Source organism: Rhinatrema bivittatum, chromosome 2 (genome assembly GCF_901001135.1).
Source record: "Rhinatrema bivittatum chromosome 2, aRhiBiv1.1, whole genome shotgun sequence".
Taxonomy (NCBI): Eukaryota; Metazoa; Chordata; class Amphibia; order Gymnophiona; family Rhinatrematidae; genus Rhinatrema; species Rhinatrema bivittatum.
This window is the reverse complement of record NC_042616.1, coordinates 136,079,675-136,097,268: the sequence shown is the minus strand read 5'-3', so window position 1 is coordinate 136,097,268 and position 17,594 is coordinate 136,079,675. Positions and strand designations below refer to the sequence as shown.

General features: G+C 45.5%; 1 protein-coding gene across 11 annotated transcripts in view; it reads right to left on the bottom strand.

The window, feature by feature from the left end:
* The window catches only part of ABI1 (abl interactor 1), a 263,170-nt gene extending 258,608 nt beyond the window's left edge, over positions 1–4,562 (bottom strand). For 5 of the 11 annotated variants that reach the window (XM_029588652.1, XM_029588655.1, XM_029588654.1 and 2 more), the window contains exon 1: positions 4,370–4,562. In XM_029588652.1, coding sequence (XP_029444512.1) covers positions 4,370–4,486 — 117 coding nt within the window. In that variant the 5' untranslated portion in view covers positions 4,487–4,562. The remainder of the gene's footprint in view (positions 1–4,369) is intronic. The other 6 variants (XM_029588661.1, XM_029588653.1, XM_029588656.1 and 3 more) reach the window with 2 other exon arrangements.
* Between the last annotated feature and the right edge of the window lie 13,032 nt (positions 4,563–17,594).

Here is a 17,594-nt window from a genome sequence, read left to right as displayed (position 1 = left end):
CCCAGTCCTGGCAAGAGGAAGCCACAATAGCTCTCAGAACTCATGCATTTGCTGCACACCCACAATGAGGTGCTAAGAGAAGGGATACAATGGAAGCAAAGGCACTGCCTTACCATTATCTTCTGGAAAGAGTCCGACTTTGCCTTGAAGGATTTCCGAACCCTCGATGAATGGGGTCACTGGTCCTCAGAGACCTTCAAACTTTTGCTGGAGCAGGCTAAAGTGCTCCTCTCCTAGACTTCTCCTAAAATTGATGCCTTAGAACTCACTGTGCTTTTACAGGATACATTAACAAACCAGAGACCTATCGGAGAAGAAACTGGTCACCTTCAAGCATCTCAAAGGTGATCCACAATGGACTTGTAGGCCAGGACAGGAACAGTCACGTCATCGCCTGACTTTCTCATCATCATAAGTGAGAAAAACTAGATTCACTTCTGTCAGAAACACTACATTCCAAAACAGGAGCTTACTGAGCATAGAGATACCCTTTCCTTTAAAATTACCAAGAGATTGCTTTCAACAAGATTCAAAGAGATGCTACCCTATGAAGCACAAATTGAAAGGATGCCAGATCCCTTCAAAACTAAGCTTATTTCCAAATTAAGAAAACCTCTCACAACTAAAGACTTGTTGACTTCTCAGAAGAAAGTATCTAGTCAAAAAGCAGCGAGAAAACTTCCCCGACTGTCTTTTGCAGCAAACTAGTACCAGTCTCTGCCATCTGTAAGGTTTATGAGTTATGCCTTCATTCCAATCTCTTCTAGTGGAAGGACAAAATTGAAGAAATGGATCCCTCAAAGACATATCTCCTTGTGTAACCTGTCCTCATAAAGGCTCAAAATTCTCAGGTTTTTGCAACACCAAAGGCTATAGCCCCCAACCTTGCGTTGGATCGCTATGTAGCCTGGTTCTCTTAACCGCCAAGGTTGTCAAGGAACAGAAAGGATCTCCTAGGGAACAATTCTATGACTAGGGGAAAGGATGAAAAAGCATCCCTGCTTGCACCTTCAGAACCCAGTCCAGGTTCTACCAGGGTATCCAAACTCTTTGGCTCCTGCTTTCCTTTTTCGGATGAAAAACTTGCTCATCTTGGAGATTCTGCGAGTGGACATCAGATCAACCAACCTGAGGAAGTGCCCCACCTGATTCCTAGGAAAAGGTCACTTCTGCCAGTCCTTATGCATCAGAGTTGCAAAAGTGTCAGCTCAAAACATTTATCTGTATAATGACAATGTTAGCCATGTGAGCTGCTACTAGGTCCTGCAGGGAACTCCATCCCAGACCAAATCTGATTGACTTATCAAGATACCCAAGGGTTACTAGTTCACATCTGTTAATGGCATTACACTGACCACTACCACCTGGGCTGCCATAAGACAACTGTGTCCCTCCCCCCACCCAATGATCCAATATCCTATCCTCCTCTCCCCTAGGAAAAGAATATAGATCTTTCATAGTCTTGGTCACCCTAAGGTTAGAATCAGGTGTTCCACACGAGAAGATCCCATCTTCAATTGTCAGATGTAGTGGAAAGCACTCTATGTGACTACAAGAACTCAAGAATATAGGATCCTCCTATAAATTGTCTCCTATTCTCCTCCTAAAACTGAAGGTGGTCATCCTATCTCCTGAACAGCCTCCCCACGGAGGCATTATCCCCCTTCTGAAGGGGCATAACTGTCTCCTCCTCCTCTTGTCCTGCTGATTCCCAGCCAGAGGAGTGCTCTAGCACCCAAATACTGCCAAGGCCAACTGAGATTCTTCCCTGAGGGGAACATGAAATAATAGCTGAGAAGCACTCAAGGAAGAATGAAAAAGGTGCTTTTCAAGCAAATCTACTCTGGGATGTTTTGTTGTGTTTTAAAATGGCTGCATTTGTCTTCTACACCACAAGTCTAATTTGGTTTTAAAAAAAGACCCTCTGGGAAGGCTCATTTGTGTAAAGAGTAGGAGACCGGGTTCTACCAGCTGTTCCCTTGATCACTCCAATAGGAAAAAGGGCACGAGAGAGGAAACACAACGTGCCTGAAGGGCACCTGCTGCAACAACAACTCCATAGCAAACTACAGCTGTCCAGGCTCTGCCATGCCAAAGGTTAAATCTATAGCCCCCTTGGAATGTCTCCATTCAACTATCAGAGGGAAGAGAGGTAAAGAGCCTGGTATGCTTGACTTTATACAATTATCTTTTTTTTTTTTGGGAGGAGGCCCTCCAAGACAGTAAAATGACTGATAATCCTACCATAACAAGCACACTGAGCAGGCCATGTGTTCATGTGCGCCCTTCCACCACAGAGACCAGGGTCTGAACTGGGGAACCCTCCCTCCAGTTTTGTTTTTGGCAGGGAGCAAACCTTCCACAGAACGCATCCTCCTACCTGGTACCTGTCTGCTCACAAGCCAGGCAGGATGCATCAGTTGACATGCTTAGTTGCTGCAACAGGGCTTCCCAAACCTGTCCTTGGGACTCCACAGCCAGTTGGGTTTTTCAGGATATCCACAATGAATATGCATGAGAATTCTGCATACCATAGAGACTGCTTATGCAAATTTCTCTCATGCATATTCATTGTGGATATCCTGAAAAACCCAACTGGCTGTGGAGTCCCAAGGACAGGTTTGGGAAGCCCTGCTCTACATAGAAACAGCTTGCTAAAGTCAGTTAGGCCCCAGAATGCACGTCTTCAAAAAAAGGAAATTCTTCTTGACTATACAATGTTAAAAACAGAACACTTATTTAACATTTCTCCTTAAATGTAAAAAAAAAATAGCTTTCAAGTTTACAACAGCTACTTGATATCAAATACTAAAAAGATAAATACACTTGCGTTGAAAAGCAGTAGAAGCAAGTTAAAACACGCACTGCAGTTACCACATAAAGCAAAACCAAATGCAGCCTCGCCTCTCAAAAGCATGTGCAGTGTACCAACAGCTGGCCCTGGGTGGAGTAAGCTTTTCTTGAGAAGAAATAAGCAATTGCACCCATGTTGCCTCCCATCCACACTGCTCAAAAAGCTTGAAATCAGATAACATTTAAACACTCATTAAGCCTATGAAATACCAAAACTGCAATCAAACCACCTTAAAGATTTCACATTATTTTACTACAGAACTTTCACATTTCCTAGTGTTTTTATTCAATCACTACACTGCTGTACTGCTCACAGTCTAAAAGGGAAACTGTCTGCACCTTTTAGTCAAAGCTGCTGAATACTGCAGATATGTTAAAAAAAAAAAAAAAACCCAGCAAATGCAAATTGCACTAAAGATAAGTGGTGTTACTACTGTTACTAGCTACAGACACCTGACATTCAACAGGTTTTTTCTTAGCACAAATTAAACTCAGTTTCTGACAACCGGTAATGCAATGAAAAAGATCACAATGTTGATAAACTAAAGGTAAAACTCTTCAGAGAAAACTGATTTACAGGCTTCTTATGAAGGGTCTATATCTTATTTTTCAGATATTTGCACATAATACAGTTAAAATGATTCTGCTTGAGAAGAAATGAAACATTTGCTTCACTGCCACTCAAATCGTGATCAAGGACAACATTAAAAGGAAAAAACAAACAGGCAAGTGGCATCCCTGCCCCTCCCCTAGCATTCCACAAGACATAGTAGTGCCCATGTCCAACATTGAGTGAAACAAGTGGCTCTACCTTTTGAAAGCCAAAAGGCCACCAACCACTATTTTACACAATTTCTGCTCACGTGACTTACTATACAGTCACATATCCACATTAAGTCAACTTTTCAAAGCAAAACTACAAAAATGTGGTATATGAAACATTTAGAAAACGTTTCTCGCCATTTTTTCAGTTCACAGCGTGGCATATGTGTTACTATATAATACGATGGATATTTGTTTTGTATTTCATAGTACTTTTACTTAAAAAAATACACTACAATGTCCATTAAAAAAAAATAAACCCAAGATCAGGAAGAGAGAAGATTACATCACAACATTCAAAGCTGCCAAGGGCTCATGTCAAGCACTTCCTCTTTGACACAATTCGAAAGAAACAAGCAATCCGGCGATCAAAAACCACTAAAGTAAAAAAAAAAAAAAAAAGGAAGGGTGTGAAGGGTGAGGGGGGGGGGGGGTGGTGGAAGAAGAAGAACTGCAGACCGAAAATCAGCGCACACTTCCCAGACCTACATTTAAAAAAAACAACCCCCCTGCGCTGGGCTCAGGAGCTCTGGGTCACAATGCCAAAGGACACATCCTCCGCCCGCCACCCGTGAGGCCGGCAACGGGCACACACACTGTCACCACCACCGCCGCCGCCGCCCCCAGGCTGGCTCCTTCCCGGCCCCCGCCTCCAGCACTTCCTGCCTCTCCCTGCCCTCCCGCTGCTCCTCACCTGCACGTAGTTGTTCTCGCAGTAGTCGGCGACGCGGCTGAGGTTCTGGTAGCTCTCTATGAGCGCCCTCTTGCCGGCGGGGATCTCCTCCTCTAGCAGCATCTGCAGCTCGGCCATCTTCCCCCCGTCCGCATCGCTCCCCTCTGACTCACACGGCGCACCGCTCGCTGCCCGGATACGGCCCGCCCGCCTGCCCCCCACCCCCCTCCACCCAATACTCCTCCTCGCTCGCTCGCGCAGCACACTGGGAAGCCTGGCCTCGCTTTCGCCCTCGCCTGACCTTTCACCCCCATCTGCTGCCGGAAAAGTCTTGCAAAGGAGTGCCGGGAATTGTAGTTTTCGACACTCCTAGCACGTCCATTATCGGCTACTCACTGTACTGCCTCTTGGCAGTAACGCAAGGTGCGGAAATTACTGTAGTTGTTGAATAGCAAATGCATTCTGACAATTCATTCTTTGCATTGCTAATTTCGGAGAAGGAAGATGAGGATGATTACAGTAAGACTCCTTCGCCATTACTTTGCCAGAATAGCATTTGGAGCATTTCAGTTACAAATACTAAGCGGAGAAAGACAGTAAAAAAGTAACAGCGCAATATTGTAACCGTCTCTTTTTAGTCAGTAAAGAGGCCCAGACAACTGATCCGTAAAGATAGACTTTTATTGCCAGCAAGATGCAGCTAAGACAAAGGCTCAGTACAACTGCATGCCACGCCCCCTTAGGAGCAAACTTTTATGCACTTTACAACTCTTATCTTTCACACATGCGTTCTGGTTTTTGCTGAACAAACAATTCACAAACTGCTGAATAAGCATTTGCTAACGTGGTCCTCTAGGAGGTGTAGCTTATGATCATATTATTGTTTCGTCATTTAATTGACGTGTTAGACATTTTACAGCGGCATTCGTATTAATACAATACAAATTATTATTCCAAAATACATGTTAGTGCGCAACTGCGTCACTACGCATTACGTGTCATTTGCGTTGCAAACAGTACGTTCAAAATGGCTGTGCGTTTCACTGCTGGCATGATTAGTCGGAAGACTTTCAGTTGTTTCATTCTTCGGGGGGGCCACGAAATTGAACTCCTTCATTCCCCCCTTTGATACTTCAACTTCGGGTAGAAGGCAGAAGTATCACACATCATCATCTGGGTAGTAACTGAAATGACAAACAAGAATTAATACCATAGTAATGAGATTTGAGCCCTAATGTGTTGCTGGGTCGATGGTTGCTTCACGGGTTTGAGACGGGTGGACCCTATTGGTGTCACCCCCCTTTGTAGCCCGGCTTACCACAGCGAACAAAGTGGCTCAATAATGTTAGTTACTCAGATGGTGTGCAAATTTATAAGTTAGTGGTTAGGTACTCATTATCAGAATCAGCATCAGGAATATCTGAATCATCGGTAGTGTCGTAGTCAGAGGATTCGTATGAAGGGAATGTGGAGACAGACACATACTTATTAATCATCATGACGTGAGCCGCCGCTCGTCGATCAGCAATATTTTCAATCATGGATCGGAGATTCCTGAAAATAAGAGGTAGACACAGAGGAAAGAGAGTACAAGTTAAAATAAGAAATAGTAAGGGAAGGAAGAGTTCTTTAAGTCCTGGGATGGAGGTAAGCCAGTTGGGTAAGGAGGCTGTCCAATCAAGAATCCCAGTCCACGTCTGTACTGGAACATGTGCCAGTCGGATCATCCGATCAGTGATCTCTTCAATGACCTTACTCTTGTCATCCACCTGTAAACAGCAATTAGAAAGATTAAATTAGCCACATACACCTCCTTCTTGGGCTAGGAGGTAATCTAAAGCCAATCGATTTTGGTAAACAGCGGTGATGATTTTGGTGTTCTGCTTGGCGAGGATGTTGAGAGCCAAGGCAGAGTCATTTGTGAGTAGTTCTAGTACTGCTTGTAGTCGGATAATACGATTGAGCATGTAAATAGGGGTTCTATACCCATAAGAACCATCCTCAGCCCACGTTGCGGGACCATAATATTGTACAATTCTTTCAGGAGGCCACTCCTGATCTTTCCAGTCTCCAATGGTTACTTTGGAATTTCTACGACGTTTGTTTGGTCTCATGGGACTGTATACTGGTACTCCTAAGGTTTCTCCAGCAGTGATGGGAAGTAAGAAGAAACTGGGTCGTATAGTAGCCAAGAAGCAGGTTCCGTACCAGTGTGTGGGTAACTGTTCATAAGCTCTTCGCCCACAGACAAAATAGTAGCCATCTGGGGCAGTGAAGATGGTGGTGGGTACGCCTGCTGCAGTCCATGTCTTGTTCAAAGTTGATTCAGTCCAGTTGGGAGCAGGCATGGTAGAATTTTCCGTCTGCCACCATGTATGGTTGGTTAGATTGGCCGTGAGAACCCCAGTACATGGAGAGTTTCCAACAGGTATGGTATAGATACGTGAACGTTGTCGAGATATACATTGTCTGCCAATCACATCAGTCTGGAGGGCCCACTCATATGGATGAGTTTTACGGTTGTAGGTAACAGTTGTGTTCAATGTATTAAGATCAGATTGGAATGTTTCTTTGGCTTCCCAAGGCCATTGCTCTCCTGTATTCGTTCCTCCACATACAAAACAGTTCTTGACTTCGAGAGAGAGAGCAATATTTTCAGCCAAATTAACGAACATGTTCTTTGCTTGCTGGGAAATTGTATGTTTCTTCAATTCCTCAGTCACATGGGATATTTCATCGAAGAAAGACTGATAGCCCACTACAGTGGTCTGGTGAATTATTGGACGAGGTTTGTCTCTCCGCTGTGTGATAGTAATGTAGGGGTCTTTTCCAGTTCCATCGATTCCAAATCCCCAAGTGTCTTGCCAGGGGAATCCTTCACTCCTGATAGGCCATTGGATAGATACAGTGTTACCAGTTACTTCAGTTAGCCGGCCTATTCCGTGGCAGCCATGGTAACCTCCTCCAGTATAGTCGCAGACTAGAGACCATCCTGACAGTGTCAGGTCTCCTCCACATGGTATCCAGCTGGATGGATTGGCGGCTCGATTGTATGGACAGAGGTATTTGTGATTGTACACATAGGATTTTTTCCAGGCTTGAGACCCACAATGGAGTGCATTCGGGTGTTTATCAATGGCCTCACAGGCATTGAAGGTTATTGTGACGGTAGACTCTCCTCCCATAAGGACTTTGGTCGAGTTGTTGTAGTACAAGATACCTTTTCCTTCTGGGATAATACTTGATGTGTAGCTTTTTGGTAATCCAGCAGTAAGGGTAATATTGTAGTACTTAGGAGTAGTTGGGGTATGACAAATGATTTTTCTACCCTCTAGACATCGATGGAAAGATTGATAGCCTTGAGTAGTATTCAAGGCACAAGCAGGTAGTGTGGCACAGGACGCAGGAGGTTGAGATTGGTGGATGATTGTTGATACCACTTGAAATCCATCTTGAGTTGTAGTGCGGATTAGCTTGATACATTCTGTACAATTCTTGCTCAGGGACAGGAAGATAGAGGTAGTAGGTGTACAGAAGAGTAGTAAAGAAATTTGTAGGCTGATTGACAACTTTCTGTAGAAGGTAGTTGCCGCGTAGATCTTTGAAGTCGGTATCTGTGACATTACTTTATGATGTAGACGGTCGCAATCATAAGTTATGTAGTCTGAAAGGAAGGAAAGAAATGGACACGTTAATTTTGTTTAGAAATTACTGAGGTCTTTTACTCAGGACTAGCATTGTGCCTGCCTTGGGTGAATCTTAACTTGTGGTCCCCAATCCTGGAGACTTGCCAATTGGATGCAGCCGGTTTAATTCGTGACCAATGAATCCATGAAGGGCATCCAAAGACTTTAACTGCTGTTGGAGTGGTCAGTAACACAGTGTACGGTCCTTTCCATCGGGGTTGGAGGAAATCAGACTCATCCCAATCTTTTATCCACACAGAATTCCCGACCTGGAATGGGTGGATCGGGGTTAGCAGGACTAATGGCTCAGTGTCACAGGTGTAATTTTGAATTGCAATGACTGTGTTATATAGTCCTTTGAGTTGGTTACTGAGAGACATTTCCCCTTGTATCTGCAATGATTCAGGAAAAGATGGAAGGGGTGGAGGTCTTGCATACATCATTTCATAAGGTGTTAGACCAGACTTTCTTGGAGTGCATCGGACATGTAGTAAAGCTAATGGCAGGATGTCTGGCCATTTAGTTTTTGTTTCTTGACACAATTTAGCTAACTGATTCTTTAAAGTCCTGTTAGCTCGTTCAACTGCTCCGCTGCTCTGAGGTCTCCAAGCGCAATGCAGGTGCCATCGGACACCCAAAATTTGACTCAGTCGTCGTGTGACTTCACTGGTGAAGGCTGGTCCATTGTCTGAATTTATTTGCCGTGGTAATCCGTATCGTGGTAAGATTTTATGGAGAAGCAAGGACACTACCTCCTTGGCAGTTTCAGTTCGTGTAGGTATGGCTTCGATCCATCCAGTATAAGTACAGACAGCTACCAGCATTGCTTTGTATCCTTTTGAAGGAGTCATGTGGGTGAAGTCGATTTGGCATACTTGGAACGGAGTAGTCCCTCGTAGTATATGTCCAGGGGCTGGACCAGGTCCATTTCTTGGGTTGTTTCTTGCACAGGTGACACATTGATTGACAGCATATTTAGTTAGCTGTAGGAGTCTGTTAATATAGTAAGTTTTTGCCAATAGAGTTGCTAATGCATCGCGACCAAGATGAGTTTTATTGTGGGCTTCTTTGACAATGGTCCAAGCCAGCGCGTCTGGTATCCACACCCGATCTCCTTGTACAATCCACCAACCATCCTGCTGGTGGAATTGCTCAGTTTGCGCCCAGTCATTTTCTTCTGCCGAGTAGACAGGGACTTCAACCGGAAATTGCAGTAGTGGGCAAGTTTTAGTTGAGGTGTGTGATTGACATTCACGTGCTACTTCTTTTGCTGTCTTGTCTGCCCATTGGTTTCCTTTGGCGATGGGATCTGATTTCCCGGTGTGGGCTTTACAATGCATGACAGCTACTTTCTTTGGTGCCCACACGGCATCTAGCAATTGATGTATTTCAGATGCATTAGCTAGTTGTTTCCCTTCAGCAGTTAGGAATCTGCGTTCCTTGTATAAGGCTCCATGTACTTGGATAGTAAGGAAAGCGTACTTTGAGTCAGTATAAATGTTAACAGTTTTTCCCTCTGCCAACTGTAGAGCCCTGGTGAGCGCAATTAGTTCTGCCTTTTGCGCTGATGTCCCCTGGGGCAGGGGCTCTGCTTCGATAATGTCGTCCTCGGAGACCACAGCATATCCAGCGACCCGGACACCATTTAGAACCTGGCTACTTCCATCAGTGAACAAAGTCCAGGCTCCCTGCCAAGGTTGATCACGTAGATCGGGTCGGCTGGAATGTACTGTAGCCATGATTTCCTCACACTTATGAGTGACTGAAGTGGGAGTTGGGAGTAAAGTTGCAGGGTTCAGATTTTTACTGTCCTGTATTTGAATTTCTGGAGTTTCACATAACAATGCTTGATACTTTACGAGACGTGAATTAGTCATCCATTTTGGCCCGTGAGTTTCTAGTAGTCCTTGAATAGTATGGGGAGTTGTTACGTTCAGAGTTTGACCAAAGGTTAATTTGACAGCTTCTGGAATGAGTAAGCATGCAGCCGCGATGATCCGAAGACACCCAGGCCATCCTTTTGCTACATTGTCCATTCCTTTTGAGAGATATGCAACAGGTCGCTCCCATGAGCCTAAAGTTTGAGTCAATACCCCAATGGCCATTCCTTTCTTCTCATCGACGTATAGATGTAATGGTTTCATTACATCTGGCAATCCTAAAGCAGGTGGTTCAATTAAGGCTTCTTTTAATTGACGTAAACTTGCTAGTTCATGTCCTTCCCATTGAAAAGGTTGGGACTCAGCTTCTTTACCCCGCAATTTGTCGTACAGGGGTTGAGCAATAACTGCATAGTTAGCAATCCACAGTCTACAGTATCCTGCAGCTCCAAGGAACGCTCGGAGTTCTTTCTTGCAAGTGGGTACAGGTTGACCTCTTATCGAACTGGTGCGAGAAATTCCCAGACAACGGGTTCCTCCACGGATTTGGAAGCCTAAGTATTCTACTTCCAACTCACAGATTTGCGCTTTCTTTTTGCTTGCACGATATCCTTTTGCGTACAACGTCTTTAGCAGCTGAAGAGTGGATACTTCACATTCGAGGTACGTCTCTCGAAACAACAGAAGATCATCCACGTATTGTATTACTGGCCCATACTTCACTTGATACATCTTCAAGTCTTTTGCCAGTTGCTCACCGAACAGCGTAGGTGAGTGCCTAAACCCTTGAGGCAACCGAGTCCATGTGTACTGCTGCTTTATTCCAGTAGGTGCGTTTTCCCATGTGAAAGCAAAAATCTTCTGACATTCCTCCGCCACTGGGACGGAGAAGAAGGCATCTTTGAGATCAATGACACTGTACCACTTCGATGCAGGGGAAACTTGGGCTAGGATTGAATATGGATTTGGTACGAGGGCTACTAGATCTTCTACTTGACTATTTACTTTCCTTAGGTCTTGTACTGGTCGATAATCATCAGATCCAGGTTTCTTTACGGGCAACAAAGGGGTGTTCCAAGCAGATCGAATTCGTCGGAGAATGCCCAAATCGTACAGTCTCTGCAGATGTATCTGGATTCCTTGCCTGGCCATATATGGAATGGGGTATTGAGGTTGATTGATCACCTGTGCATTCTGTTTCATCTCGATCCATATAGGGGTAGCATTGATGGCGATTCCTCCTGGGTTTTGTTCAGCCCACACTTTAGGTACACTATCCATCAGCTGTCTGCGCTTTTCGTTAAGGACGGTGTTCTCTCCATAGCGGTGCGTAATGATGTGCTCAACTACAGGAAGATGTAATCTCCATTCTTCTTGGAGCGGGCAAATGAGAGAGACTGGGGTATCAGCGAAGGAGGCTTTGATTTCTCCAGTAGATTCGAATTGTAAATTGGCTCTTAATTTGCAAAGAAGGTCTCTCCGTATGAGTGGGACTGGGCATCCGGGGACATAGAGGAACTGATGGGATACTAATTGTCCCCCTACTCGAACTTGTCGTTTTTGGAGAAAAGGAGCGATGAGTGGCTTTCCAGAGGCTCCTACGATAGAAATATTTTTTGAAGTGGGCGTGGTGATAGCGGTAGTCATGACTGATCTTTGTGCCCCGGTGTCTAACAATCCTTTAAACGTCTCAGTCCCTACTTTAATTTCTACTAAGGGATCCAGGGGAAGATTTCCCCTGTCTAGTCATGTTTCACTGTCTTCGCCAGAAGTTTCTCCTACGGCCATCTGCCATTCAGCTTCTTTTGGTTTGGACGGAGTATATCCTTCCTGCTTCATTTGCTGGGACTCCGGGCATTCAGACTTCCAGTGTCCTTCTTGTCTGCAGAATGCACATTGATTGGCCCCCAACGGCATCCTTCCACCTCTGAACGATCCTCCTCTACTTGCTCGTCCTCTGGGCGGCCCCCTTAAGGGTGACCTGCCCCTTCCTCTCGGTCCAGGATATCCTTGATAGTGCCTGGACGAGTTCCCGAAATTAGTTTCTTCCAACGCTGCGGCTAACAGACTAACACTTTCTCTTAACTTTCTACTTTCTTTCTTTTCCTTCTTTTCTCCATCCGGCTCTCGGTTTACATAGACTTTGTCGGCCATGGCTTTTAATTGGCTAATAGTCATTCCCTCGAATCCTTCTGACTTCTGTAACTTCCGGCGGATATCGGGATAAGACTGTCCGACGAAACTCATCACTATGACGGACTGACTTTTGGGGTCCTCTGGATCAAATGGACTGTATTGCCGATATGCGTCCATCAATCGCTCCAAAAAGATTCCGGGGGTCTCGTCTCTCCGTTGCACCACGTCTTGGATCTTCCCCATGTTCACAACTTTCTTCTTTCCTTTCTTTAAAGCTTCAAGAAAGGCGATTTGGTATGCAGCAATGCGCTCGCGCCCTGCTGCGGTCTGGAAATCCCAGTTGGGATCGGCAACCGGGGCTTGTGCTCTCACTGCTTCATCAGGATTACCGTCTGCCCCAGCTCCTAATCGAGCTGCCTCTTCCAGATTTAATTGTATTTGTCGGCGCTCTTCAGTCGTAAAAAGAATGGAGGCTAGATGCCGAATGTCAGCCCAGTTAGGGTTATGGGCTGCAAAAATTCCCCTTAAAAAATCTATCATCTGATCTGGCTTATCAGCGTAAGAGGGGCCAAGCTGTTTCCAGTTAAAAAGATCACTGGAAGTAAAAGGTATGTAGGTAAATAACTTTATTGTTTGCGTAGTATGGTATTCGTTTTCTTCAGTCGGGACCACGGGGACTACGGTGGTCGTTTCCCTAATTGGTAACTGCAAACTTGCGGCTTGGGTTTTACTGCGAGTGCCGCCTGCTACGGACAACTCGCCGCCGTCTTCAACTTTTGCCGCTGCCGCTTCAAGCCGTGCTTCGGGAATCGGCACTAGTTCAGGATCAGCTTGGGCATTGGCGGGGGCTGAGGGACCTGGTGGCGCATTGTACGCTTGAGGATAGCTAGGGACATACGGTGGCGGCAGAAGATGTTCTGCGTCAGACAGTACTGCGGGCGGCAGGGGTTTAATTTTTTTTTCTTGAGTCCGTGTATTCCCTTGCACTACAAACATGGCCGCCGCAGATGACGCATGGTCTTGTATTCCCAAGATGGCCGCCCTTCCCTTTCTCTTCCGGTTTGGGGACTTCCGGTCTCCCATCTTGTTCACTTGCGCCACCATTACGAGGGCGGCTGCCTCCACTAACTTCTTTGCCCATGACGGAGGATTCTCAATGACTGCAAGCCAAGCAGTTATGTACGGTAAATCCTCAGGGCAACCCGTATCCCCCTGTTTCAGGGCTATGTTCAGGACCTTTGTGGCCGTTTGGAAATTGAAAGTTCCTGCCGGAGGCCAATTTACACACAAACTGGGCCACCTATGGGTGCATCGCTGAATCATTCCGGGTTTCGTACATTTACGTTTATCGAACACTTCACTATAGTGCTCCGTCATAGCTTTTAGCGGAGTTGAGTAGCCCCCTCCCATTAGGATAGAATCACAGACAGAGGAGGGAAGGGAAGACGGATAGGTAAGGGGTCCGTATCCGCCAGACACAAAAGGGTCACAATTGCCCCGACTAGAACGCGGTCGCCCGGTCTAGAACTGCGAGGCCATTCACTCTCTTTCACACAACAAGAAACCTATTCCCGCTATTATATACTTCACTTATAATTTCCTTTTTATGCGCGTGGCTTTCGGAATACGATTCCTACTAACCCACGGCGTGGGGTGTGATCAAAGCCCCCTCGGTCCGCTTGGGGATGGACCGGTTATTCGCTACTCTTTTTAGCTATTCTTCACTTTTCCCACCATTCCCATAATACTCGCCTGCAGGGTTCTTCCGATCGTCACGAAAGCCTTCTTCCTGGATCACCAGCCCAGAGGTCTCAGAAGAATGTCTGTGGAACGGTCCCCTCAGAAACCTGATCGCTGAACTCAGCGGTGGCCACTCACCAGGTGCGTCTGGGGGATCGCTCCGCCACCAACCTACCGGACCCACTGGGGGGCTAAAATAGCGTCCCCGGTACCTCCTGGCTGGCTCGCCAAATGTAACCGTCTCTTTTTAGTCAGTAAGGAGGCCCAGACAACTGATCCGTAAAGATAGACTTTTATTGCCAGCAAGATGCAGCTAAGACAAAGGCTCAGTACAACTGATTGCCACGCCCCCTTAGGAGCAAACTTTTATGCACTTTACAACTCTTATCTTTCACACATGCGTTCTGGTTTTTGCTGAACAAACAATTCACAAACTGCTGAATAAGCATTTGCTAGCGTGGTCCTCTAGGAGGTGTAGCTTATGATCATATTATTGTTTCGTCATTTAATTGACGTGTTAGACATTTTACAGCGGCATTCGTATTAATACAATACAAATTATTATTCCAAAATGGAGTTACGTTACGTTACATGTTAGTGCGCAACTGCGTCACTACGCATTACGTGTCATTTGCGTTGCAAACATTAGTACGTTCAAAATGGCTGTGCGTTTCACTGCTGGCATGATTAGTCGGAAGACTTTCAGTTGTTTCATTCTTCGGGGGGGCCACGAAATTGAACTCCTTCAATATCACATGCGAACATACAAGTATTATTTAAGATATTTGCATACATCATATAGGTAAATACTGTATAAATATATAGTCCCATAATTAAAGTCAAAATATTTTTTCTATTTATGTTGTCCATTTTCTTTTTTTCCTGATTGTATTGTTTTGTCCATTCTCTGCTTTCATTTTGTCTCCTAACTAGTATTTTCCTAATTCTCATATCTGCATCCTTTCATCCACCTCTTTGATGTTTATCTCTGCTTTCAGCTCACATATCTCCATTTTTCTTTGCCACTATATTTCTCTTTCCATCTCTACCTATCCCCCTTTTCTATTTTTCCTTCTTCCTCTCACATCTCTCCTTTTTTCTCCCTTCCACTGCCCTTTTCACCCCAATGACCTTCCATTTTCTGCTGACTGCCTTTCTTCCCTCTAATTTTTTCAGTCTCCCTTCACTCTCTTATTTCCACTTCTGTCTTCCCCCCACCCCACCCCCCACAACAGCCCTTCATCCCTCATTTCTGGCGAACCCATCCTCTGTTCTCATTCAAAGGGGCATGGGATAAACACTGTGGATCCATAAAGTCTAGAGGATGAGAATGAAGAGAAGAGGTTTGGGGGTGGCTTGCAGGAATGACTGCTACTACCTGGTGATTAATACCCTTATTCAATAAACATACACAAGGTTAATGCGACTCCAACATTGCTCTATGCTTCAACGGCAAGAGGAAATGTGGGGAAAAGGATTTGCATTCACGAATAAGCGTGGGAGTAGCTTGCTTGTTGTGGCGGTTACTACCCCAAACCAAATAAGCCTTTCAATGCATATCCAGCTTAGCTCTCTGCTTCAATGGCAGGGGAGAATGAAGATAAGAGGATTTACATTCAGACAACTACCAACAAGGACCGAATTGCATAGTCTGGGTAAACAAATAAGCGTGGGAGTAGCTTGCTTGTTACAGCAGTTATTACCCCAAACCAATTAAGCCTGATACTTCACTTTTAATACATATACAGTGCAGCTCACTGCTTCAACGGCAGGGGGATGAAGAAAAGAGGATTTATATTCAGACAACAATCAACAAGGACTAAATTGCACAGGCTGGGTAAACAAGCGTGGAAGTAGCTTGCTTACTGCGGCGGTTACTACTCCTAACCAATTAGGCTTGATACTTTACTTTGATACAGCTCCCGCACTGCTCTCTACATCAGTGGCGGGCGTGGAAGGAAATTAGAACCAAACAGTTACCAATAAGGGCCCTGACCTCAGCAATCAGAGTAATAGATAAGTATGAGAAAAATAAGTGTGAAAGCTTGCTGGGCAGACTGGATGGGCCGTTTGGTTTCCTTCTGCCTTCATTTTTATGTTTCTATGTTTCTAGGGATGTGAATCGTTTTTTGACGATTTAAAAAAATCGTCCGATATTTTTTAAATCGTCAAAAATCGTTAGAGTGCGCGATACAATAGAAATTCCCCCGATTTATCGTGAAAAATCGTTAATGGGTTAGTGTCCACTAACGGGAGTTATTTGGGGGGAGGGCGGGAAAACCGGCACGCCAAAACAACCCCTAAACTCACCCCGACCCTTTAAAACTAAACCCTTACCTTCCCCCACCCTCCCGAACCCCCCCAAAACTTTTTACGAGTACCTGGTGGTCCAGTGGAAGCCCCGGGACCGATCTCCTGCTCTCGGGCCATCGGCGCCATTTTGGCTGCCACTAATAAAAATGGCGCCGATGGCCCGATTAAAAAAAAACCCACCAACCCTTTAAAAATGACCCCTTTGCTTCTCCCACCCTCCCAAACCCCCCCAAAACCATTTTAAAATTACCTGGTGGTCCAGTGGGGGCGCGGGGAGCGATCTCTCGCTCTCGGGCCGTCGGCTGCCACTAATAAAAATGGCGCCGATGGCCCTTTGCCCTTACCATGTGACAGGGTATCCGTGCCATTGGCCGGCCCCTGTCACATGGTAGGAGCACTGGATGGCCGGCACCATTTTTAAAGATGGCGCCGGCCATCCAGTGCTCCTACCATGTGACAGGGGCCGGCCAATGGCACGGATACCCTGTCACATGGTAAGGGCAAAGGGCCATCGGCGCCATTTTTATTAGTGGCAGCCGACGGCCCGAGAGCGAGAGATCGCTCCCCGCGCCCCCACTGGACCACCAGGTAATTTTAAAACGGTTTTGGGGGGGTTCGGGAAGCAAAGGGGTCATTTTTAAAGGGTCGGGGTGGGTTTTTTGTTTATCGGCTCGGGCGCAGCCGATAAACAGAAAAACAATCGTGCCGGACTATAAAAATTGTAAGATTTGAATCGGAACCGGAACCGAACCGATTCCGGTTCCGATTCACATCTCTAGTTTCTATCCCGTCTGCTGCTCTCCCCATCTCTGATTATTCAGCTGTCCATCCCAATCGGTTCCCCTTTTCCTTCAACCGCCACTCTTACTCCCAGTAGGGTGCAAACTGATGCATCCGCAGAATACAGGATATTCCCTTGATAAAAGCCATACCAAGTATTGCCACTTTTAAAAGGCTGAATTTCCTCTGTCTCCCTTTTTCCCTGGCAGTAAGTTTAGAGGTAGTGACAACAGGATGGTAGCATGGGCATATGGTAAACACAAACTCCCAGTCTCTGTGACTGCTTCTCCTCCCCTCTTATGCTTCACAATTACAAAGGAACCATGCACCCCAGCAAAATTTCAGCCAAGTATTGGGACATTGGCCTGCCACTATTCTGTCCTTACTACTGTGTGCCAAGAAACAGAGGAATGAGAAGGAGAGGAGATGAAGATGGAGAGAAACTTGGAAAAGTGCAATAGATACGACTATAGGAAAGAAGGAGGAGATGTAGAGGAATCTGGAAAAGGGAACAATGAGTGAGGTGATCAGATTGTATTTATTTTATTTTTTAAAGATTTCTAGTCCATGCCCTCCAAATAGTTTGGCGTGGGTTACAATACCCACATAAACAATATAAAATTGACAAATAGGACATACAAAGTACTACACTTAACTAAACTGTGTTGCGTCCGTTGGTCGCAGTCGGCTGCGACCGCTCTGCCTTACCTC